Below are 26,356 nucleotides of genomic sequence, written 5' to 3'. Positions count from 1 at the left end.
CAAGCATTGACGTATATACTAATAATTAACATATATGCCAACTGATTGGGCATGAGTGACGTATGTAATATTCTAATTGGTTAAATGCATACCTGTCAATTGATTGGCTCTTATATTTCTATGCTTTGTTTTAAGTTTCATATATAAGTTTAAACACGGAAGAATAAATTCAGTTCATTCTGAGATACTACTTTGTGTCTGTCTGCCATTCCTTTGTGTCTCAGGTGAACTCCGGATCCGAGGTAATTTTTGGTCGATGCCAGGGGCTGACGGAAGTCAGTGCAGAAGGGAACAAGATTCACATTCCTTTCAATTGGGGGCTCGTGTCCGGGATGAGATAATCATCTTTTTTGGTAAGTAAGATTTTTTGTCATTTTGCCAGATAGTCTCTTGCCAGAAAAGCTCTGATTGAAATCTCATGCCCTAAGGTAAGCACTGGGCTTCGCGTCTTAAGACGTCAGTGGCCAGGCGCAAAAAAAAAGTGCTGTGGGGAGCACAAAGGTCTTTTGGAAAAGACTAGAGGCAGTTTTGGGAACTGCACAATTTCTTATAAGAAGAGATTGGAAAAGAGTTTCTCTGAGAAGAAACCAGGAAAAGCCCGGGGTTGACCAATAATTCACCTGTAAACCTTTGCTTTTCTTCCTATCGCATAGAAGTATAAGATAATTTGTTTGTGTGACACAAGTGCCCAGGTGGTAAAGTGTATGGGCCAGTGGTCACTGAAGGTATTGTCAATTTCCGTGTGACATGCCCCACCCCACACAGATAAGCCTTATTGGTTGATGATCTGGGTGAGGTGATTGCGTGGTAACGCCGAGTTGGGTGCCTATGTAAATGTTTTGTTTAAATTGTGTTGTAAGCTAGAAAAGATTGGCAGAATATTATTAGAAAGTATTGTACACCCAGGTTATAATCTTCACTTTTATCAGTCACTAGAGAAAGACTAGAGAAAGTATCTTAGGTCCAGGCATTTTTATAGGATAAATTGTCATTACAGCCTATAGGACAGATTTGTGATACAGATATATTCAAGTGTAAGATATGGGGAGAAGTCAGAGTAGGAATAGGCCCCCTCTCCCAAAAGTTGGTGAATCATGTATAGATTATGTAGCCCGTATCTGTGGGACAGATTATTCTTTAATTCACCCCTGGGTAGATAGATTAGCAGAATGGAGTGAAGTAATGGGCAGTGTGGATCCATTTCCCTATAGTGGAAGCAATAGTATTTTTCACATGGACATGGTTAGGGGACTCTGTCTGGGAGAAAAACAGTCATTTCCGTGGTACGAAGGAGACCCCATGTGGGACCCAAGGTATATGGCCAGGGGTGGACAGAATTGGGTGACGTTTGCTCCGCTTTGGTTTTATAGGAAAAATAAGCGGCAAAAGAAGGCGGAGGTGAGGAATGATGATGCAGCGAGAATACATTTATTAGAGTCAGAAATAGACAGATCCACACACCCTCTCATGTTACTCCCTCCACCATACGGTTATCCCACCCTTACAGAGGAAATTGTTGATTTCCTAACCAACCATTATGTAATTCCAAATCCCATCCCCACTGCACCCCCTATATCACCAGTATTAATATCTGCACAGACACACCAAATACCTAGTGCAGTCCAAATTCCTGCCACACAGCCTTCTACAGTTCAAGCTCCCGAGGATTCTCAGAGTGTAGTTCAGACTTCTGCCACACATGAAGCCGAAGGGAGAATTGTTCTCACTCCAATTACTGAGGAGGATTTATTTTTTGAAGAATCCTCTGGTTCAGGTTCCCTGGTATTAAGGGAGAGTGATAGTCTGGATGTAACAGACATCCCGAGTTCACCACCTGAAACAGTATGTGGAGAGGATTCGCTGAAAAAGTGGAAAACTCTCTATAAGAACAGGTGGGAAACCCACCGACATTTTTAAAGCACCACCTTTTTCAGTTTTTTTGTTTTGCTGCTAGAGCATTTATTCAAAATCATACCCAATTGTCCAGTTGATTTGTTCTCTTGGGAAAGCTTAGTGTTAATCTAAAACTCTGGGAAAGGAGGTATTGTAGCTTAATCTGCCGGGATACCAACTGTCCCTGTTATGACAGTGTTTATTGAAATATGACCCCTCACTCTCTGCTGAAAACAATATAAAAGTTTGAGCGGACAGTTCCTTGGATGTGGGATTCATTTCCTGCATTCCAATACAAGGCCACACTGTGTTTCATAGATAAGGCCCTTTTGTTTAAAATACAGGAGGTAAGAATAGTGTCCGTGGTGGAGAATTTGTTTCAAGGCAAGAATCCTTGGAAAGATGATTTCACCATACAACAGCCCAATAAATCTAGTTGAGAAGCCAGACGGTTCTTACAGATTTGTGCAGGACCTGAGTGCTATAAATGTTCTTCTCATTGTCCCAATAGTACCTGACGTACCAATACTCATTTCCTCCATCCCACCTGATGCCGAGTTGTTTTTTTTTTTACAAGAGATTGATTTGACAAATTGTTTTTTTTTAGCAAATTCCTGTTGTTAAGGAGACATGGCTAATTTTTGCCTTTAACTTTAGAGGTAAAGGTTTTATCTGGAATGAATTTCTCCAGGATTATACTGTAGTCCTCCAGGCCCCAAGCCATGAACTCCTAGCCATGGTTTAGTTGGTTTCAGTGCGGACAGCCAGCCAGGTGGAGTGTGTATCTTATATGTGATCATAAAGTGTCTAAGCAAAGTTATAATGGTGTTAAGAAACTGTTGAATACCTTGGTTTTGTCCTCACAAAAGGTGATAGGAAATTCAGTCACAAAGAGAGCTGCGGCTCTTGTGGGTCTGCCCCGCCCATTGACCAAGAAAGACATGCTTACCTTTCTTGATATGATTGGTTGCTGCCGCCAATGGATACCTGACTGTTCCTACTATGACAGTATTTTGAGACAAACCACAGGTTTAGAAATGTCAGATCTTGTGAAATGGTTAATTGAAATGTGTAATGTTTTTGTGTATTTGAAACATGCTATGGTAATAGCCCCTGGTCTTGGTCTGCCCGCATATGATCAAATGTTTTACCTGTATGCTAGGGAAAATTGTAAAACTATGTCAGGAATCCTGGCTTGGGGAGCATGGAGGTACACTCCGCCCTTTTGTTTTGTTTTTTCTCAAAGATGGTTCTGGTACAGGTTCAAGGCATGCCTGTGTGTCTCAGAAGTTTGCTATTATTTGTGATGGTGATTCAAATGGCTATGTCATTTACTCTTGGACATGAGACCACCTTACACACCACCACTTAGTGAATATGAGGTTATACTGTTGTTAAACCCCAAGTTGAGAATAAAATATATTCCTCCCACTTTAGATCCTGCTCCAATTTTAAATGTCACTGTTAGATCAAATATTGCAGTACATTTGCTACTTCTAAAGATATTAAGTGGAATGTAGTTAGTGTGACCAAAGTTCCACTAACTGGACTTTGTGTCACAAGAGGGGAGACCATGTATTCTAGAAGCTAGTGCACCTCTGTTCATCTTACAGTATCATGGGGTAGGTCACAGCTCACAGTATTATGGGATAGGTCACAGGGGATGGCAGGTTACATGTGAACTGCTGGATTTTTTTTCATCCCTGGCCCCCCCTTTTATGGTAAAATCATATGTGTCTAGATGCATTACATATATTAGGAACAATCCTCACAAGACAAGACATTAACATTTTTTATCCGCTCACAGGTAGATTTTACACACATGCCAGAAGTAGGAAAAGGACAGGAATATTTTTGGGTAATTGTGGATATGTTTAGCCGCTAGGTGGAAATGTCCCTCAGAGTTCAGGTATAGAGATAAGGATGATTCCTTCTAAGAAGACAGGTTACCCCCCTTTTTAGGTTTTAATGGATAGGTTCTTTCCCACTCCCTGGGCCAGACAGCCACTCATGGTAGAAAGAGGGGATTTAGGATTGATTCAGGAAGAATATGTGAGAAAGTTTATTGAAACTTTGGACAAAGTTGAAGGAAATGTTGCTGGCACTTTTTTCTTTTTTTTCACAGGAACCAACTTGTTTCCGTGATCGCTGTCACTAGGACCGCTGTTCTGACTGAGGATTCCAAGGCCTGGATCCATGCCAGCCGTGTAAAAAGGGTGAACCAAGCCCCTAAGAAGCAAGACAAAGGCAAAGACACAGATACAGAAGAAGCAGCCAGAGAAGTCCTGAGAGATTGATCTGAACTACATGGAGTGCTTCGTCAGCCCTGGAAACTTCAACCCATCCAAAGAACTTGAACTGAATGAATCTATAGCAAATGACAAACAATTCCAAATCCCTCAACAAGCCAACCCAGGTGAAACCTTGCATCAAAGGTTCTATGGCCTTTGGGTGGCGTTGCTAATTATTAACTCTTTTATTTTTTTGATGGGCATAATACTGAACAGTTTGGCCCTTTATGTGTTCTGTTTTCAGACCAAAGTAAGGACACCCTCTGTTATTTACACCATTAACTTGGTAGTGACAGACCTCTTAGTGGGTCTCTCTCTACCAGCGCGAATTGTTATGTATTACCGTAATGTAGAGACCTGTTATATCTGCTATTATGTTCACAGTTTTACGTATTCTGTGAACATGTACTGTAGTATTCTTTTCCTGACCTGCATCTGTGTTGATCGCTACCTGGCCATTGTGCAAGCCAGAGCCTCATGCAGATGGAGAAATCCCAGTTATGCCAAATGCATCTGTGTTTTGATTTGGATATTTGCTGTAATTGTAACTTTCATCATACTGACCACAACGATTAACCACAAACATTGTTGTTTTTTCCAGCTACTTATGCTGACAGGTTTTGAGTATTTTGTTCCCTTGGTGATTGTTGTTTTCTACACCCTGCGGATCATGTGGACTTTGTCCAAGTCAATACAAATGAACCAAAGCCGAGAGAGACGGGTGAAGGCGGTACAGCTCCTCATAATGGTGCTGGTCATCTTCACAGTCTGTTTCACTCCCATTCATGTTAGTCAAGTGGTTTTCTGTGTCCGCAGTGAGGTGTCTCGGGATGTCATCCTCATTGTGTACCATGTCACAGTAACTTTGAGTAGTTTTAATAGTTGTATGGATCCCATTGTTTATTGTTTTGTTACTAGCCATTTCCAATCCGCTAGGAATAGTATTTTCAGAGAACAACCGCCACCAGTTCCTTTTAACAGTCCCTGCCCCTGCCGTAGGCAGCTCGCCCTGGTGGCTAGGAGAATACAGGAGTAATGATGCAATCAAAAGATGGATTGGGCATTGAGACTGGTTCCTTTCTTTTTTCAGGAAAAAGAAACTAATATGTTCTGTCTAATTAGAGTGTACAAAGATAATATCACTGAGAAGGAATGTACTGATTTGGTTAAGAAAATTCCCTGTTACCAGATTATATAATTTACTTTTAAGTCTCTAAACCAGTATCAGGAAATTTTGCCTGATTTGAACATAGTAATGTTGTTACAGAATTTGTTTGTATTATATGGGTACAGTTTAGCGGGAATGTAAATTGGGTTAACTACATTGGCTATGGTTAACAAAAGTTTGGTAGAACCATACTGTTTTGATATGTTATTAGCTGATAAAGGGAAAGTATGTAAAATGTTTAACTCCTGCGGTTGTACTCTTATTCCCCATAACACTGTTTCTGATGGAAGTATTATTAGAGCCCTTCACAACCTCCAAATATTGTTTGAAGAATTAGCTGAAAGCTCAGGAGTAGAAAATCCACTGGTCAGTTTATTTGAAACCTGGTTTGGTATATGGGGAACCCTGATTACCTACTAAGGGCCCCAGGTACCAACCTGTGACTAAGGTGTAAGGTCACGTGTGTGACCTAAGAGGGGGTTTGAAGGGATTAGCCCCTAAGTTTGATGTTCCACCATCTTGTTTCTCTTAGCCAAAGCCCGTCCATTTTAAGAATCAGCATCCATTTCAAGCCTGTATTTTAAAAGAATTGATTTTCTTGTTTTAAACGGTATTTTGTCAGGAGTTAGGAAGTTCCTCTTTTTTCCTTGTCCAGGTGCAACTTCCCCTTTTTCCCTTAACTAAGCCTAAGACTGAAAGTCTGCGGTGAGCTACATCCTGTTGAAAGTGTATTAATAATTTTAGGCCAACGGTAAAAAGGAACTGTCTGCTTTCTGAAGGTGTCTGAAAGTTCAAGCATTGACGTATATACTAATAATTAACATATATGCCAACTGATTGGGCATGAGTGACGTATGTAATATTCTAATTGGTTAAATGCATACCTGTCAATTGATTGGCTCTTATATTTCTATGCTTTGTTTTAAGTTTCATATATAAGTTTAAACACGGAAGAATAAATTCAGTTCATTCTGAGATACTACTTTGTGTCTGTCTGCCATTCCTTTGTGTCTCAGGTGAACTCCGGATCCGAGGTAATTTTTGGTCGATGCCAGGGGCTGACGGAAGTCAGTGCAGAAGGGAACAAGATTCACATTCCTTTCAATAATACTACACAAACATTAGATGTTGCCATGGTTTAATTGCACATAACATGTAAACATTCACAGTGCAGGGAGGAAAAAGTATGTGAGTCCCTAGCTTAATGACTTCTCCCAGAGCTAATTGGAGTCAGGAGTGAGCCAACCTTGACTCCAATCAGTGTGATGATATTGGATGTGTTGCTGACAGCTGTCCTGCCCTTAAAAAACACACACCTGTTTTGGGTTTATTGGTTTCAAGAAGCACTGTCTGATGTGAACCATGCCTCGCAGAAAAGAGCTCTCAGAAGACCTACGATCAAGAATTGTTGACTTGCATGAAGCTGGAAAGGGTTACAAAAGTATCTCCAAAAGGCTTGATGTTCATGTGTCCACGGTAAGACAGACGGTCTACAAATGGAGAAAGTTTAGCACTGTTGCTACTCTCCCTAGGCGTGGTCGTCCTGTAAAAATGACTGCAAGAGCACAGCGCAGAATGCTGCATGAGGTAAAGAAGAATCCCAGAGTGTCAGCTAAAGACCTACAGAAATCTCTGGCACATGCTAACATTTTTGTTGACACATCTACAATAAGGAAAACATGAAACAAGAATGGAGTACATGGGAGGACACCACGGAGGAAGCCATTGCTGTCCAAAAAGAATATTGCAGCACGTTTGAAGTTTGCAAAAGAGCACCTGGATGTTCCACAGCACTACTGGCAAAATATACTGTGGACAGATGACACCAAGATTGAGTTGTTTGGGAAGAACACACAACACTGTGTGGTGAAAAAAAGGCCCAGCACACCAACATCAAAACCTCATCCCCACTGTAAAACATGGCGGAGGGAGCATCATGGTTTGGGGCTGCTTTGCTGCCTCAGGGCCTAGATGGATTGTTGTCATTGATGGGAAAATGAATTCCAGAGTTTATCAAGACATTTTGCAGGAAAACGTACGACCATCTGTCCACCAACTGAAGCTCCGCAGAGGATGGGTGATGCAACAGGACAATGACCCAAAGCATACAAGTCATTCAACAAAACAATGGCTGCAACAGCACAGAATACGCCTTTTGGAGTGGCCCAGTCAGAGTCCTGACCTCAACCCGATTGAAATGCTGTGGCATGACCTTAAGAGAGCGATTCACAAGAGACATCCCAAGAATATTGCTACACTGAAACAGTTTTGTGAAGAGGAGTGGTCCAAAATGACTCCAGATCGTTGTGCAGGTCTGATCTACAACTACAGGAAACGTTTGGTTGAGGTTATTGCTGCCAAAAGGAGGGTCAACCAGTTATTAAGTCCAAAGGTTCACATACTTTTTCCTCCCCGCACTGTGAATGTTTACATGGTATGTGTAATTAAACCATGGCAACATCTAATGTTTGTGTAGTATTATGTTCAGCAGACTGTGTTCTTCTATTGTTGTGACTTAGATAACGTTCAGAGCACATTTTATGCCCAATTCATGCAAAACTCCACGTAATCCCAAGGGGTTCACATACTTTTTCTTGCAACTGTATACAAAAAGCATTCTTAGAATTCATAAACATAGTTTGGCAGAAATAGCGCAGAACACTGACATTCAACGCTCTCCATAAGCTGATCTTCTGACCTCTTTGACGGCTTATATACCCCTCGGGCTCTCCCATTGCTTTGCCCCCCCGCATCGGCGGGTGGGCAGGATTACAATCGTGGAACGATACAGAGAAAATTAGCAAGCCCCTGCGTAAGGTTGACATGCTAACCCATGAAGCGGTCCCAAATTTTTTCCTCAAACAACCTTCCTTCAATTCAATGCTTTGGATTTCTTGCTTTCTTTCTTTCTTTTTTTTTTTTTTTACTCTTAGCATCAACTATTTTAAAAAATAAAAATTACAAGCTGCGGCTTACGGTTAGAGCGCAACTGAAAGCTGCACGTGCCCTAGCGGCTTCTCCCACCAACCTTCTCTGAAGAAGAGCAGCACGCCTATGGGCATCCCACTGCCCCGTTAGTCTATGGGGGCGCTCCATTCTCTCACTCCTTCTCTTGGCTCCCCTTTCTTTCCCAATGCCTTTCTATACGGCCAGCTCTGGGAAAGCTCCCCCGGCACTCAAGGTGAGGATGCCAAAGTGCGCCCCTCCCCCGAGCCCCTTCATTCGGGAAAACAAAAAGGCAGCAAATGCCATAAGCGCTCTCTTACACCCTGAGCCCCCGCTCACATCAAAACCAATTTCAAAATTGGGTGACCTGCTGACACCAATGCCTATGCAAATCGCACCAAAAGCTCTGCTGCGTGCACTACTTTAGAAGTCGGCGCGGCTCCGACAAAGCCGGAACCGCACCCGTACGACCGCTCTAATAGCGGACAATAGGGTGCGACTTGGCCTACAGTTTTACAAGTCGCAGGCCAAGTTGCACCTGACGTGACCGGGGTGTAAGGGGCATGCCAGCGTGTGCGTTCTCATAGCGCACGTCTAGGACAGACCACTCGTTTCAATAGGCTTCCCTAGGTGAATAGATCGATTTTAAAACCACAGAGATACATAAATCAATCAAAGTGAGTTGAAAATAATATAGCAAAAAAACAAAACCAATGTACCTCAGACACGGCCGATGACAGATCTGAGTACCGGCCCCGTTGCTGGTACCATGTGACCTGCTGTGACCAATCACAGCAGGTCACATGACAGTTGTACACCATGGATGGCTTCATGCATGCCATCCATTGTCTACTAGTGTCTAGCTGTGAATCGTCACAGCGATCACATGCACATGTCATGTGATGAGCCGTGGCCAGATCACAGCTGAGCACAAAAAAAAAAAAAAAAAAAAAAACAAACCCCTGAATGAATCGATGTCATTCAGGTAAATGCTTGCTTATAGCAAAGGAAGTCTTTGCTATAAGCAAATTGTGTAAGAAAAGAAAAAAAAAAAAACTGATCACTTCCCCAAAGTAGTACAATGTTACTGTGGTAACATTGTACTACTTTGGTCATAGGGAAATATGAAAAGAAAATCTTGAAGAAAAAGAAAAAAAATGTAATAAAAAATGAACAATAATAAAAAAAAAGTAAAAAAAATGATTTTTTTTTTTTTTTTTTTTTTCCATACTGTCACCAGTCAGTGTCCCTGATCACCGCTATGCCAGTGATAGGATGACGCTGTACTGCACTGGTGACAGTATGTAAAAAAAAATAATTGTGACAATCATTTTTTTCATTTTCTGAAAAATTCGGACAAAAAAAATACAACTTCAAAAAACTCGCCATGCCTCTTATGAAATCCGTCGTACTGTCTACTTTACAAAAAGGGGTCATTTGGGGAATATCTGTACTGTTCTGACATTCTTGGGCCTCAAGAAATTAGATTGGCTGTCACTACTTCAGGATTGATCAATATTCAGACCTATACCAGAGTTTGTGAACTCTATCACTTTCCTACAAACTAAAAAATACATCCTAATTTGGGTTATTTTCACCAAAGACATGTAGCAGAATACATCTCGGCCTAAATTTATGAAGAACCATTACGGATTTGCGAACTTTTATAACAGAAACAAAGAAAACCGTGTTTTGTTTTTAAATTTTCGGTCTTTTTTGGTTAATTTAGCCAAAAATAAAAACCCCAGCGGTGATTAAATACCACCAAAAGAAAGCTCTAGTTGTGTGAAGAAAACGATGAAATGTTTGTTTGGGTACAATGTTGTATGACCGAGCGAATTGTCATTGAAATTGTGAGAGCGCTGAAACCTGAAAAATGGCCTGGGCAGGAAGGGGGTAAAAGTGCCCGGCATGGAAATGGTTCATCGATACGAGAAAATCAAAAAGAGCCGCCTAGCGGAGGATGGTTTCCATCCAACGACCTCTGGGCCAGCTCTGGGAAAGGTCCCCTGGCACTCAAGGTGAGGATGCCAAAAGTGCGCCCCTCCCCCGAGCTCCTTCATTCGGGAAAACAAAAAGGGAACCAGGGAACAAATGCCATAAGCGCTCGCTTACACCCTGAGCCCCCGCTCACACCCAAAACAATTTCAAAATCGGGCGACCTGCTGACACCAATGCCTATGCAAACCGCACCAAAAGCTCTGCTGCGTGCACTACTTTAGAGGTCGGCGCGGCTCCGACAAAGCCGGAACCGCACCCATAGGACCGCTGTAATAGCGGACAATAGGGTGCGACTTGGCCTACAGTTTTACAAGTCGCAGGCCAAGTTGCACCTGACGTGACCGGGGTGTAAGGGGCATGCCAGCGTGTGCGTTCTCATAGCGCACGTCTAGGACAGACCACTCGTTTCAATAGGCTTCCCTAGGTGAATAGATCGATTTTAAAACCACAGAGATACATAAATCAATCAAAGTGAGTTGAAAATAATATAGCAAAAAAACAAAACCAATGTACCTCGGACACGGCCGATGACAGATCTGAGTACCGGCCCCGTTGCTGGTACCATGTGACCTGCTGTGACCAATCACAGCAGGTCACATGACAGTTGTACACCATGGATGGCTTCATGCATGCCATCCATTGTCTACTAGTGTCTAGCTGTGAATCGTCACAGCGATCACATGCACATGTCATGTGATGAGCCGTGGCCAGATCACAGCTGAGCACAAAAAAAAAAAAAAAAAAAAAAACAAACCCCTGAATGAATCGATGTCATTCAGGTAAATGCTTGCTTATAGCAAAGGAAGTCTTTGCTATAAGCAAATTGTGTAAGAAAAGAAAAAAAAAAAACTGATCACTTCCCCAAAGTAGTACAATGTTACTGTGGTAACATTGTACTACTTTGGTCATAGGGAAATATGAAAAGAAAATCTTGAAGAAAAAGAAAAAAAATGTAATAAAAAATGAACAATAATAAAAAAAAAGTAAAAAAAATGATTTTTTTTTTTTTTTTTTTTCTTTCCATACTGTCACCAGTCAGTGTCCCTGATCACCGCTATGCCAGTGATAGGATGACGCTGTACTGCACTGGTGACAGTATGTAAAAAAAAATAATTGTGACAATCATTTTTTTCATTTTCTGAAAAATTCGGACAAAAAAAATACAACTTCAAAAAACTCGCCATGCCTCTTATGAAATCCGTCGTACTGTCTACTTTACAAAAAGGGGTCATTTGGGGAATATCTGTACTGTTCTGACATTCTTGGGCCTCAAGAAATTAGATTGGCTGTCACTACTTCAGGATTGATCAATATTCAGACCTATACCAGAGTTTGTGAACTCTATCACTTTCCTACAAACTAAAAAATACATCCTAATTTGGGTTATTTTCACCAAAGACATGTAGCAGAATACATCTCGGCCTAAATTTATGAAGAACCATTACGGATTTGCGAACTTTTATAACAGAAACAAAGAAAACCGTGTTTTGTTTTTAAATTTTCGGTCTTTTTTGGTTAATTTAGCCAAAAATAAAAACCCCAGCGGTGATTAAATACCACCAAAAGAAAGCTCTAGTTGTGTGAAGAAAACGATGAAATGTTTGTTTGGGTACAATGTTGTATGACCGAGCGAATTGTCATTGAAATTGTGAGAGCGCTGAAACCTGAAAAATGGCCTGGGCAGGAAGGGGGTAAAAGTGCCCGGCATGGAAATGGTTCATCGATACGAGAAAATCAAAAAGAGCCGCCTAGCGGAGGATGGTTTCCATCCAACGACCTCTGGGCCAGCTCTGGGAAAGGTCCCCTGGCACTCAAGGTGAGGATGCCAAAAGTGCGCCCCTCCCCCGAGCTCCTTCATTCGGGAAAACAAAAAGGGAACCAGGGAACAAATGCCATAAGCGCTCGCTTACACCCTGAGCCCCCGCTCACACCCAAAACCATTTCAAAATCGGGCGACCTGCTGACACCAATGCCTATGCAAACCGCACCAAAAGCTCTGCTGCGTGCACTACTTTAGAGGTCGGCGCGGCTCCGACAAAGCCGGAACCGCACCCATAGGACCGCTGTAATAGCGGACAATAGGGTGCGACTTGGCCTACAGTTTTGCAAGTCGCAGGCCAAGTTGCACCTGACGTGACCGGGGTGTAAGGGGCATGCCAGCGTGTGCGTTCTCGTAGCGCACCTCTAGGACAGACCACTCGTTTCAATAGGCTTCCCTAGGTGGATAGATGGCGCAGGCACCATTTTTAAAACCACAGAGATACATCAATCAATCAAAGTGAGTTGAAAATAATATAGCAAAAAAACAAAACCAATGGACTAAAATGGCTCTTTAATAATTACCAGGAAATCCAAATCCAAAATAGCCGCCTAGCAGAGGATGGTTTGGATCCAACCACCTCTGCTTTATGGGCCCAGCAAGGCATGGTGGGCGTGGCCTGCCTGCCTTCCCACAATGCCTCCTGGCAGAGCTGCTCACTTGCATGCGGTGTCCTGCTTAACAATAGCCTGTGTGCTCCTCATTTTCTTCAGTAAAATCAACTTTTCAACTGACAGACATTATTGATCACATTGATTATGATTATACAAAAAGCATTCTTAGAATTCATAAACATAGTTTGGCAGAAATAGCGCAGAACACTGACATTCAATGCTCTCCATAAGCTGATCTTCTGACCTCTTTGACGGCTTATATACCCCTCGGGCTCTCCCATTGCTTTGCCCCCCCGCATCGGCGGGTGGGCAGGATTACAATCATGGAACGATACAGAGAAAATTAGCAAGCCCCTGCGTAAGGTTGACATGCTAACCCATGAAGCGGTCCCAAATTTTTTCCTCAAACAACCTTCCTTCAATTCAATGCTTTGGATTTCTTGCTTTCTTTCTTTCTTTTTTTTTTTACTCTTAGCATCAACTATTTTAAAAAATAAAAATTACAAGCTGCGGCTTACGGTTAGAGCGCAACTGAAAGCTGCACGTGCCCTAGCGGCTTCTCCCACCAACCTTCTCTGAAGAAGAGCAGCACGCCTATGGGCATCCCACTGCCCCGTTAGTCTATGGGGGCGCTCCATTCTCTCACTCCTTCTCTTGGCTCCCCTTTCTTTCCCAATGCCTTTCTATACGGCCAGCTCTGGGAAAGCTCCCCCGGCACTCAAGGTGAGGATGCCAAAGTGCGCCCCTCCCCCGAGCCCCTTCATTCGGGAAAACAAAAAGGCAGCAAATGTCATAAGCGCTCTCTTACACCCTGAGCCCCCGCTCACATCAAAACCAATTTCAAAATTGGGTGACCTGCTGACACCAATGCCTATGCAAATCGCACCAAAAGCTCTGCTGCGTGCACTACTTTAGAAGTCGGCGCGGCTCCGACAAAGCCGGAACCGCACCCGTACGACCGCTCTAATAGCGGACAATAGGGTGCGACTTGGCCTACAGTTTTACAAGTCGCAGGCCAAGTTGCACCTGACGTGACCGGGGTGTAAGGGGCATGCCAGCGTGTGCGTTCTCATAGCGCACGTCTAGGACAGACCACTCGTTTCAATAGGCTTCCCTAGGTGAATAGATCGATTTTAAAACCACAGAGATACATAAATCAATCAAAGTGAGTTGAAAATAATATAGCAAAAAAACAAAACCAATGTACCTCGGACACGGCCGATGACAGATCTGAGTACCGGCCCCGTTGCTGGTACCATGTGACCTGCTGTGACCAATCACAGCAGGTCACATGACAGTTGTACACCATGGATGGCTTCATGCATGCCATCCATTGTCTACTAGTGTCTAGCTGTGAATCGTCACAGCGATCACATGCACATGTCATGTGATGAGCCGTGGCCAGATCACAGCTGAGCACAAAAAAAAAAAAAAAAAAAAAAAAACAAACCCCTGAATGAATCGATGTCATTCAGGTAAATGCTTGCTTATAGCAAAGGAAGTCTTTGCTATAAGCAAATTGTGTAAGAAAAGAAAAAAAAAAAAACTGATCACTTCCCCAAAGTAGTACAATGTTACTGTGGTAACATTGTACTACTTTGGTCATAGGGAAATATGAAAAGAAAATCTTGAAGAAAAAGAAAAAAAATGTAATAAAAAATGAACAATAATAAAAAAAAAGTAAAAAAAATGATTTTTTTTTTTTTTTTTTTTTTTTTTTCCATACTGTCACCAGTCAGTGTCCCTGATCACCGCTATGCCAGTGATAGGATGACGCTGTACTGCACTGGTGACAGTATGTAAAAAAAAATAATTGTGACAATCATTTTTTTCATTTTCTGAAAAATTTGGACAAAAAAAATACAACTTCAAATAACTCGCCATGCCTCTTATGAAATCCGTCGTACTGTCTACTTTACAAAAAGGGGTCATTTGGGGAATATCTGTACTGTTCTGACATTCTTGGGCCTCAAGAAATTAGATTGGCTGTCACTACTTCAGGATTGATCAATATTCAGACCTATACCAGAGTTTGTGAACTCTATCACTTTCCTACAAACTAAAAAATACATCCTAATTTGGGTTATTTTCACCAAAGACATGTAGCAGAATACATCTCGGCCTAAATTTATGAAGAACCATTACGGATTTGCGAACTTTTATAACAGAAACAAAGAAAACCGTGTTTTGTTTTTAAATTTTCGGTCTTTTTTGGTTAATTTAGCCAAAAATAAAAACCCCAGCGGTGATTAAATACCACCAAAAGAAAGCTCTAGTTGTGTGAAGAAAACGATGAAATGTTTGTTTGGGTACAATGTTGTATGACCGAGCGAATTGTCATTGAAATTGTGAGAGCGCTGAAACCTGAAAAATGGCCTGGGCAGGAAGGGGGTAAAAGTGCCCGGCATGGAAATGGTTCATCGATACGAGAAAATCAAAAAGAGCCGCCTAGCGGAGGATGGTTTCCATCCAACGACCTCTGGGCCAGCTCTGGGAAAGGTCCCCTGGCACTCAAGGTGAGGATGCCAAAAGTGCGCCCCTCCCCCGAGCTCCTTCATTCGGGAAAACAAAAAGGGAACCAGGGAACAAATGCCATAAGCGCTCGCTTACACCCTGAGCCCCCGCTCACACCCAAAACAATTTCAAAATCGGGCGACCTGCTGACACCAATGCCTATGCAAACCGCACCAAAAGCTCTGCTGCGTGCACTACTTTAGAGGTCGGCGCGGCTCCGACAAAGCCGGAACCGCACCCATAGGACCGCTGTAATAGCGGACAATAGGGTGCGACTTGGCCTACAGTTTTACAAGTCGCAGGCCAAGTTGCACCTGACGTGACCGGGGTGTAAGGGGCATGCCAGCGTGTGCGTTCTCATAGCGCACGTCTAGGACAGACCACTCGTTTCAATAGGCTTCCCTAGGTGAATAGATCGATTTTAAAACCACAGAGATACATAAATCAATCAAAGTGAGTTGAAAATAATATAGCAAAAAAACAAAACCAATGTACCTCGGACACGGCCGATGACAGATCTGAGTACCGGCCCCGTTGCTGGTACCATGTGACCTGCTGTGACCAATCACAGCAGGTCACATGACAGTTGTACACCATGGATGGCTTCATGCATGCCATCCATTGTCTACTAGTGTCTAGCTGTGAATCGTCACAGCGATCACATGCACATGTCATGTGATGAGCCGTGGCCAGATCACAGCTGAGCACAAAAAAAAAAAAAAAAAAAACAAACCCCTGAATGAATCGATGTCATTCAGGTAAATGCTTGCTTATAGCAAAGGAAGTCTTTGCTATAAGCAAATTGTGTAAGAAAAGAAAAAAAAAAAAACTGATCACTTCCCCAAAGTAGTACAATGTTACTGTGGTAACATTGTACTACTTTGGTCATAGGGAAATATGAAAAGAAAATCTTGAAGAAAAAGAAAAAAAATGTAATAAAAAATGAACAATAATAAAAAAAAAGTAAAAAAAATGATTTTTTTTTTTTTTTTTTTTTCTTTCCATACTGTCACCAGTCAGTGTCCCTGATCACCGCTATGCCAGTGATAGGATGACGCTGTACTGCACTGGTGACAGTATGTAAAAAAAAATAATTGTGACAATCATTTTTTTCATTTTCTGAAAAATTCGGACAAAAAAAATACAACTTCAAAAAACTCGCCATGCCTCTTATGAAATCCGTCGTACTGTCTACTTTACAAAAAGGGGTCATTTGGGGAATATCTGTACTGTTCTGACATTCTTGGGCCTCAAGAAATTAGATTGGCTGTCACTACTTCAGGATTGATCAATATTCAGACCTATACCAGAGTTTGTGAACTCTATCACTTTCCTACAAACTAAAAAATACATCCTAATTTGGGTTATTTTCACCAAAGACATGTAGCAGAATACATCTCGGCCTAAATTTATGAAGAACCATTACGGATTTGCGAACTTTTATAACAGAAACAAAGAAAACCGTGTTTTGTTTTTAAATTTTCGGTCTTTTTTGGTTAATTTAGCCAAAAATAAAAACCCCAGCGGTGATTAAATACCACCAAAAGAAAGCTCTAGTTGTGTGAAGAAAACGATGAAATGTTTGTTTGGGTACAATGTTGTATGACCGAGCGAATTGTCATTGAAATTGTGAGAGCGCTGAAACCTGAAAAATGGCCTGGGCAGGAAGGGGGTAAAAGTGCCCGGCATGGAAATGGTTCATCGATACGAGAAAATCAAAAAGAGCCGCCTAGCGGAGGATGGTTTCCATCCAACGACCTCTGGGCCAGCTCTGGGAAAGGTCCCCTGGCACTCAAGGTGAGGATGCCAAAAGTGCGCCCCTCCCCCGAGCTCCTTCATTCGGGAAAACAAAAAGGGAACCAGGGAACAAATGCCATAAGCGCTCGCTTACACCCTGAGCCCCCGCTCACATCCAAACCAATTTCAAAATCGGGCGACCTGCTGACACCAATGCCTATGCAAATCGCACCAAAAGCTCTGCTGCGTGCACTACTTTAGAAGTCGGCGCGGCTCCGACAAAGCCGGAACCGCACCCCTACGACCGCTCTAATAGCGGACAATAGGGTGCGACTTGGCCTACAGTTTTACAAGTCGCAGGCCAAGTTGCACCTGACGTGACCGGGGTGTAAGGGGCATGCCAGCGTGTGCGTTCTCGTAGCGCACCTCTAGGACAGACCACTCGTTTCAATAGGCTTCCCTAGGTGGATAGATGGCGCAGGCACCATTTTTAAAACCACAGAGATACATCAATCAATCAAAGTGAGTTGAAAATAATATAGCAAAAAAACAAAACCAATGGACTAAAATGGCTCTTTAATAATTACCAGGAAATCCAAATCCAAAATAGCCGCCTAGCAGAGGATGGTTTGGATCCAACCACCTCTGCTTTATGGGCCCAGCAAGGCATGGTGGGCGTGGCCTGCCTGCCTTCCCACAATGCCTCCTGGCAGAGCTGCTCACTTGCATGCGGTGTCCTGCTTAACAATAGCCTGTGTGCTCCTCATTTTCTTCAGTAAAATCAACTTTTCAACTGACAGACATTATTGATCACATTGATTATGATTACAGTTGCAAGAAAAAGTATGTGAACCCCTTGGGATTACGTGGAGTTTTGCATGAATTGGGCATAAAATGTGCTCTGAACGTCATCTAAGTCACAACAATAGAAGAACACAGTCTGCTGCACATAATACTACACAAATAGAGATGAGCGAAGAAATGAAAAATTCGATTCGACTGATTCGGCGAATTCGTGGACAATATTCGATTCGAGTCGAATAAATTCGCTGTGAATTTAACTTAAAAAAGGGTGTTTCTAGGCTTCAGAGAGACTTAATATTAGTGCAGAACACTGTACCTTTAATTTAAATGCCCTTGGAGTCTGCTGGGGAAGAGAAATAATACTGTCAGTCAGTATGACATGCAGATGAGTGCCGTCGATCTTAGAATCACCGCACACTTCACTCATTTGGGCAGTCACGGGGCCAAAACCAGAGTGTGGAGCCACAGTGTGGCGGTGGAGGCAGCAGCAATGGGAGGCCATACAGCACCCTATGACAAAAATGGAAACCACCAGCAGTGTGAGGAGACCTGAAAGTGGCACATGGCAGAGTGTGGCGATAGAGACAGCAGCAATGGGAGGCCGTACAGGGACCCATGACACACTCTGGACCTGGCAGCAGCATGAGGAGGCGGTACAGGGGCCCATGACAGATTACGGGCCTGGCAGCAGCATGAGGAGTCGGTACAGGGGCCCATGGCAGATTACGGGCCTGGCAGCAGCAATGGGAGGCCGTACAGGGACCCATGACACACTCTGGACCTGGCAGCAGCATGGGGAGGCGGTACAGGGGCCCATGACAGATTACGGGCCTGGCAGCAGCATGAGGAGTCGGTACGGGGGCCCATGACACACTCTGGACCTGGCAGCAGCATGAGGAGGCGGTACAGGGGCGCATGACAGATTACGAGCCTGGCAGCAGCAACTTGGACAGGAGGACGTTCAGCTTCTGCACCGTCGGGTGCGTGCTCGCAAACTGTTGTCTCTTGGAAACGGATTCCAAGAAAGACTGCTGACGGAATCCGTGAAGAGGAGTAGCAGGAGAAGGAGCATCTGAACGAGCGGAATATGCCAACAAGCGACAACAGTGGCCCATGACAGATTACGGGCCTGGCAGCAGCATGAGGAGTCGGTACGGGGGCCCATGGCAGATTACGGGCCTGGCAGCAGCTATGGGAGGCCCGTAATCTGCCAGCACCCTATGACAAAAAATGGAACCCACCAGCAGTGTGAGGAGACCTGAAAGTGGCACATGGCAGAGTGTGGCGATGGAGACAGCAGCAATGGGAGGCCGTACAGGGACCCATGAGAGACTCTGGACCTGGCAGCAGCATGAGGAGGCGGTATAGGGGCCCATGGCAGATTAGGGGCCTGGCAGCAGCTATGGGAGGCCCGTAATCTGCCAGCACCCTATGACAAAAAATGGAACACACCAGCAGTGTGAGGAGACCTGAAAGTGGCACATGGCAGAGTGTGGCGATGGAGGCAGCAGCAATGGGAGGCCGTACAGGGACCCATGAGAGACTCTGGACTTGGCAGCAGCATGAGGAGGCGGTATAGGGGCCCATGGCAGATTAGGGGCCTGGCAGCAGCTATGGGAGGCCCGTAATCTGCCAGCACCCTATGACAAAAAATGGAACACACCAGCAGTGTGAGGAGACCTGAAAGTGGCACATGTTTGGGGCATGATTCATGGCGGATTTAGTCAGTTGTGTCAGGAACTGGTGGTTTGAAATCCAGACTAATCCACGCCTGATTCATTTTCACAAACGTGAGTCTCTCCACACTTTGGGTGGACAGTCGTGTCCTCCGCGGAGTTGCAATACCTCCTGCCGCACTAAACACGCGCTCCGATGCCACGCTACTGGCCGGGCATGACAGCCTTTCAAGGGCAAATTCAGCTAGTTGGGGCCAAAGGTCAAGTTTCGTTGCCCAGTAGTCAAGGGGATTGTCTACCTCGGTTGGCAGGGTGCTGTCCAAGTAGGCCTAAGCCTGTTGTTTGAGCTCCTGCTCCAGGTCCACCTGATGCTGCTGCTGCTGCTGCGGCTGGTTAGTAGTTTCCTCACTGCGCTGGTGAAGAAAGCTACTCATCATCGACTGCAGACTGAGGCAGCCGCTGCTGGTGGAGCTGCCACTGCTCCTACCACCCCACCCCTCCCCTGCTGCCATGGCAGCGGAACACGAGCGCACAGGGCCCACAGTGTCTGAGGATGGACGTTGGCGCAGACAGGCAGAGACCAGCTGACTACATAGGTGTTTTTTATAGTACGTTATTTTGGCCTCCCTCTCAGCAGGTGTGAAAAAGGCCACCATTTTTGAACGGTAGCGAGGGTCCAACAAGGTGGACAGCCAAAAGTCATCCCTCTGTCTAATGGTTATTATTCGGCTGTCGCTACGCAAGCAACCGAGCATGCTATGGGCCATTTGTGCCAAGGAATGCGAGGGACTCCCTGCCTCCATCTCCACAGCATACTGCCACGGTGCGTCTAGGTCCTCTGTCTCCTCTTCCTCCTCCTCTACCAGATGCTCCTGCTCCTCCACTCCTGTCCGCTGAGTGGAAAAACCACCCATTTCACTCAATAATTCCTGAGCACCAATGTCCTCCTCTACCTCCTCCTCTTCTTCCAGTCCTGCCCCCACAGGGGCCATGTGGCGTTGAGATCTGTGCGCCACGTCTACCGCACCCTGACCAGCCATTGTTAACAGCATTTGTTCCAGGACGTGCAACAGAGGAATGACGTCGTTCATCCCATAGTCCTGCCGACTCACGAATAGCGTGGCCTCCTCAAAGGGCCTGAGCAAGCGCAGGTGTCACGCATGAGCTGCCAATGGCTGACATCTAAGTTACACAGGGAGTACCTTTATCTGCTTTTAACATCAGGAAATCTGTGATGGCCTTTTGCTGTTCGTAAAGGCGGTCTAACATATGTAGGGTTGAATTCCACCTTGTTGCAACGTCACAGCATGAGGAGTCGGTATAGGGGCCCATGGCAGATTAGGGGCCTGGCAGCAGTTATGGGAGGCCCATAATCTGCCAGCACCCTATGACAAAAAATGGAACACACCAGCAGTGTGAGGAGACCTGAAAGTGGCACATGGCAGAGTGTGGCGATGGAGACAGCAGCAATGGGAGGCCGTACAGGGACCCATGAGAGACTCTGGACCTGGCAGCAGCATGAGGAGGCGGTATATAGGGGCCTACGGCAGATTAGGGGCCTGGCAGCAGCTATAGGAGGCCCGTAATCTGCCAGCACCCTATGTCAAAAAATTCAACACACCAGCAGTGTGTGAGGAGACCTGAAAGTGGCACATGGCAGAGTGTGGCGATGGAGACAGCAGCAATGGGAGGCCGTACAGGGACCCATGACAGACTCTGGACTTGGCAGCAGCATGAGGAGGCGGTATATAGGGGCTTATGGCAGATTAGGGGCCTGGCAGCAGCTATAGGAGGCCCGTAATCTGCCAGCACCCTATGTCAAAAAATTCAACACACCAGCAGTGTGAGGAGACCTGAAAGTGGCACATGGCAGAGTGTGGCGATGGAGACAGCAGCAATGGGAGGCCGTACAGGGACCCATGACAGACTCTGAACTTGGCAGCAGCATGAGGAGGCGGTATATAGGGGCCCATGGCAGATTAGGGGCCTGGCAGCAGCTATAGGAGGCCCGTAATCTGCCAGCACCCTATGTCAAAAAATTCAACACACCAGCAGTGTGAGGAGACCTGAAAGTGGCACATGGCAGAGTGTGGCGATGGAGACAGCAGCAATGGGAGGCCGTACAGGGACCCATGACAGACTCTGGACTTGGCAGCAGCATGAGGAGGCGGTATATAGGGGCCCATGGCAGATTAGGGGCCTGGCAGCAGCTATGGGAGGCCCGTAATCTGCCAGCACCCTATGTCAAAAAATTCTACACACCAGCAGTGTGTGAGGAGACCTGAAAGTGGCACATGGCAGAGTGTGGCGATGGAGACAGCAGCAATGGGAGGCCGTACAGGGACCCATGACAGACTCTGGACTTGGCAGCAGCATGAGGAGGCGGTATATAGGGGCCCATGGCAGATTAGGGGCCTGGCAGCAGCTATGGGAGGCCCGTAATCTGCCAGCACCCTATGTCAAAAAATTCAACACACCAGCAGTGTGTGAGGAGACCTGAAAGTGGCACATGGCAGAGTGTGGCGATGGAGAAAGCAGCAATGGGAGGCCGTACAGGGACCCATGAGAGACTCTGGACCTGGCAGCAGCATGAGGAGGCGGTATATAGGGGCCTATGGCAGATTAGGGGCCTGGCAGCAGCTATGTGAGGCCCGTAATCTGCCTGCACCCTATGTCAAAAAATTAAACACACCAGCAGTGTGAAGAGACCTGAAAGTGGCACATGGCAGCAGAGTGTGGCGATGGAGACAGCAGCAATGGGAGGCCGTACAGGGACCATGACAGACTCTGGACTTGGCAGCAGCATGAGGAGGCGGTATATAGGGGCCCATGGCAGATTAGGGGCCTGGCAGCAGCTATGTGAGGCCCGTAATCTGCCTGCACCCTATGTCAAAAAATTAAACACACCAGCAGTGTGAAGAGACCTGAAAGTGGCACATGGCAGCAGAGTGTGGCGATGGAGACAGCAGCAATGGGAGGCCGTACAGGGACCCATGAGAGACTCTAGACTTGGCAGCAGCATGAGGAGGCGGTATATAGGGGCCCATGGCAGATTAGGGGCCTGGCAGCAGCTATGTGAGGCCCGTAATCTGCCTGCACCCTATGTCAAAAAATTAAACACACCAGCAGTGTGAAGAGACCTGAAAGTGGCACATGGCAGCAGAGTGTGGCGATGGAGACAGCAGCAATGGGAGGCCGTACAGGGACCATGACAGACTCTGGACTTGGCAGCAGCATGAGGAGGCGGTATATAGGGGCCCATGGCAGATTAGGGGCCTGGCAGCAGCTATGTGAGGCCCGTAATCTGCCTGCACCCTATGTCAAAAAATTAAACACACCAGCAGTGTGAAGAGACCTGAAAGTGGCACATGGCAGCAGAGTGTGGCGATGGAGACAGCAGCAATGGGAGGCCGTACAGGGACCCATGAGAGACTCTAGACTTGGCAGCAGCATGAGGAGGCGGTATATAGGGGCCCATGGCAGATTAGGGGCCTGGCAGCAGCTATGTGAGGCCCGTAATCTGCCTGCACCCTATGTCAAAAAATTAAACACACCAGCAGTGTGAAGAGACCTGAAAGTGGCACATGGCAGCAGAGTGTGGCGATGGAGACAGCAGCAATGGGAGGCCGTACAGGGACCATGACAGACTCTGGACTTGGCAGCAGCATGAGGAGGCGGTATATAGGGGCCCATGGCAGATTAGGGGCCTGGCAGCAGCTATGGGAGGCCCGTAATCTGCCAGCACCCTATGTCAAAAAATTTAACACACCAGCAGTGTGAAGAGACCTGAAAGTGGCACATGGCATGAGAGACTCTGGACCTGGCAGCAGCAGGAGGAGGCGGTATAGGGGCCCATGGCTGATTAGGGGCCTGGCAGCAGCTATGTGAGGCCCGTTATCTTGCAGCACCCTATGTCAAAAAATTTAACACACCAGCAGTGTGAAGAGACCTGAAAGTGGCACATGGCAGCAGAGTGTGGCGATGGAGACAGCAGCAATGGGAGGCCGTACAGGGACCCATGAGAGACTCTGGACCTGGCAGCAGCAGGAGGAGGCGGTATATAGGGGCCCATGGCAGATTAGGGGCCTGGCAGCAGCTATGTGAGGCCCGTAATCTGCCTGCACCCTATGTCAAAAAATTTAACACACCAGCAGTGTGAAGAGACCTGAAAGTGGCACATGGCAGCAGAGTGTGGCGATGGAGACAGCAGCAATGGGAGGCCGTACAGGGACCCATGAGAGACTCTAGACTTGGCAGCAGCATGAGGAGGCGGTATATAGGGGCCCATGGCAGATTAGGGGCCTGGCAGCAGCTATGTGAGGCCCGTAATCTGCCTGCACCCTATGTCCAAAAATTAAACACACCAGCAGTGTGAAGAGACCTGAAAGTGGCACATGGCAGCAGAGTGTGGCGATGGAGACAGCAGCAATGGGAGGCCGTACAGGGACCCATGAGAGACTCTAGACTTGGCAGCAGCATGAGGAGGCGGTATATAGGGGCCCATGGCAGATTAGGGGCCTGGCAGCAGCTATGTGAGGCCCGTAATCTGCCTGCACCCTATGTCCAAAAATTAAACACACCAGCAGTGTGAAGAGACCTGAAAGTGGCACATGGCAGCAGAGTGTGGCGATGGAGACAGCAGCAATGGGAGGCCGTACAGGGACCATGACAGACTCTGGACTTGGCAGCAGCATGAGGAGGCGGTATATAGGGGCCCATGGCAGATTAGGGGCCTGGCAGCAGCTATGTGAGGCCCGTAATCTGCCTGCACCCTATGTCAAAAAATTTAACACACCAGCAGTGTGAAGAGACCTGAAAGTGGCACATGGCAGCAGAGTGTGGCGATGGAGACAGCAGCAATGGGAGGCCGTACAGGGACCCATGAGAGACTCTGGACCTGGCAGCAGCAGGAGGAGGCGGTATATAGGGGCCCATGGCAGATTAGGGGCCTGGCAGCAGCTATGTGAGGCCCGTAATCTGCCTGCACCCTATGTCAAAAAATTTAACACACCAGCAGTGTGAAGAGACCTGAAAGTGGCACATGGCAGCAGAGTGTGGCGATGGAGACAGCAGCAATGGGAGGCCGTACAGGGACCCATGAGAGACTCTAGACTTGGCAGCAGCATGAGGAGGCGGTATATAGGGGCCCATGGCAGATTAGGGGCCTGGCAGCAGCTATGTGAGGCCCGTAATCTGCCTGCACCCTATGTCCAAAAATTAAACACACCAGCAGTGTGAAGAGACCTGAAAGTGGCACATGGCAGCAGAGTGTGGCGATGGAGACAGCAGCAATGGGAGGCCGTACAGGGACCCATGAGAGACTCTAGACTTGGCAGCAGCATGAGGAGGCGGTATATAGGGGCCCATGGCAGATTAGGGGCCTGGCAGCAGCTATGTGAGGCCCGTAATCTGCCTGCACCCTATGTCCAAAAATTAAACACACCAGCAGTGTGAAGAGACCTGAAAGTGGCACATGGCAGCAGAGTGTGGCGATGGAGACAGCAGCAATGGGAGGCCGTACAGGGACCATGACAGACTCTGGACTTGGCAGCAGCATGAGGAGGCGGTATATAGGGGCCCATGGCAGATTAGGGGCCTGGCAGCAGCTATGTGAGGCCCGTAATCTGCCTGCACCCTATGTCAAAAAATTTAACACACCAGCAGTGTGAAGAGACCTGAAAGTGGCACATGGCAGCAGAGTGTGGCGATGGAGACAGCAGCAATGGGAGGCCGTACAGGGACCATGACAGACTCTGGACTTGGCAGCAGCATGAGGAGGCGGTATATAGGGGCCCATGGCAGATTAGGGGCCTGGCAGCAGCTATGGGAGGCCCGTAATCTGCCAGCACCCTATGTCAAAAAATTTAACACACCAGCAGTGTGAAGAGACCTGAAAGTGGCACATGGCATGAGAGACTCTGGACCTGGCAGCAGCAGGAGGAGGCGGTATAGGGGCCCATGGCTGATTAGGGGCCTGGCAGCAGCTATGTGAGGCCCGTTATCTTGCAGCACCCTATGTCAAAAAATTTAACACACCAGCAGTGTGAAGAGACCTGAAAGTGGCACATGGCAGCAGAGTGTGGCGATGGAGACAGCAGCAATGGGAGGCCGTACAGGGACCCATGAGAGACTCTGGACCTGGCAGCAGCAGGAGGAGGTGGTATATAGGGGCCTATGGCAGATTAGGGGCCTGGCAGCAGCTATAGGAGGCCCGTAATCTGCCAGCACCCTATGTCAAAAAATTCAACACACCAGCAGTGTGAGGAGACCTGAAAGTGGCACATGTTTGAGGCATGATTCATGGCGGATTTAGTCAGTTGTGTCAGGAACTGGTGGTTTGAAATCCAGACTAATCCACGCCTGATTCATTTTCACAAACGTGAGTCTCTCCACACTTTGGGTGGACAGTCGTGTCCTCCGCGGAGTTACAATACCTCCTGCCGCACTAAACACGCGCTCCGATGCCACGCTACTGGCCGGGCATGACAGCCTTTCAAGGGCAAATTCAGCTAGTTGGGGCCAAAGGTCAAGTTTCGTTGCCCAGTAGTCAAGGGGATTGTCTACCTCGGTTGGCAGGGTGCTGTCCAAGTAGGCCCAAGCCTGTTGTTTGAGCTCCTGCTCCAGGTCCACCTGATGCTGCTGCTGCTGCTGCGGCTGGTTAGTAGTTTCCTCACTGCGCTGGTGAAGAAAGCTACTCATCATCGACTGCAGACTGAGGCAGCCGCTGCTGGTGGAGCTGCCACTGCTCCTACCACCCCACCCCTCCCCTGCTGCCATGCCAGCGGAACGCGAGCGCACAGGGCCCACAGTGTCTGAGGATGGACGATGGCGCACAAAGGCAGAGACCAACTGACTACATAGGTGGTTTTTATAGTACGTAATTTTGGCCTCCC

At 46.6% G+C, this 26,356-nt stretch overlaps 2 protein-coding genes and 2 non-coding genes across 5 annotated transcripts in view; 3 read left to right on the top strand and 1 right to left on the bottom strand.

The window, feature by feature from the left end:
- TASP1 (taspase 1) overlaps window positions 1–26,356 on the bottom strand; it is a 663,695-nt gene that overhangs the window by 262,950 nt on the left and 374,389 nt on the right. The gene's annotated exons all lie outside the window — the stretch shown is intronic.
- Window positions 4,032–5,414, top strand: LOC149451358 (G protein-coupled receptor 20-like). Its single transcript, XM_089690775.1, has one exon. The coding sequence runs from the start codon at window positions 4,201–4,203 to the stop codon at window positions 5,218–5,220; it is 1,020 nt and encodes a 339-aa protein (XP_089546901.1). The 5' UTR covers window positions 4,032–4,200; the 3' UTR covers window positions 5,221–5,414.
- On the top strand, window positions 8,099–8,205 carry LOC149451357 (U6 spliceosomal RNA). Its single transcript, XR_016315067.1, has one exon. It is a non-coding gene; the product is annotated as a U6 spliceosomal RNA (small nuclear RNA).
- On the top strand, window positions 13,025–13,131 carry LOC149451356 (U6 spliceosomal RNA). Its single transcript, XR_016315104.1, has one exon. It is a non-coding gene; the product is annotated as a U6 spliceosomal RNA (small nuclear RNA).

This window comes from Staurois parvus, unplaced genomic scaffold (assembly GCF_062004578.1).
Source record: "Staurois parvus isolate SC_StPar_1 unplaced genomic scaffold, SC_StPar_1.0 ptg000543l, whole genome shotgun sequence".
NCBI lineage: Eukaryota > Metazoa > Chordata > Amphibia > Anura > Ranidae > Staurois > Staurois parvus.
This window is presented reverse-complemented; position numbering and strand designations above follow the sequence as displayed.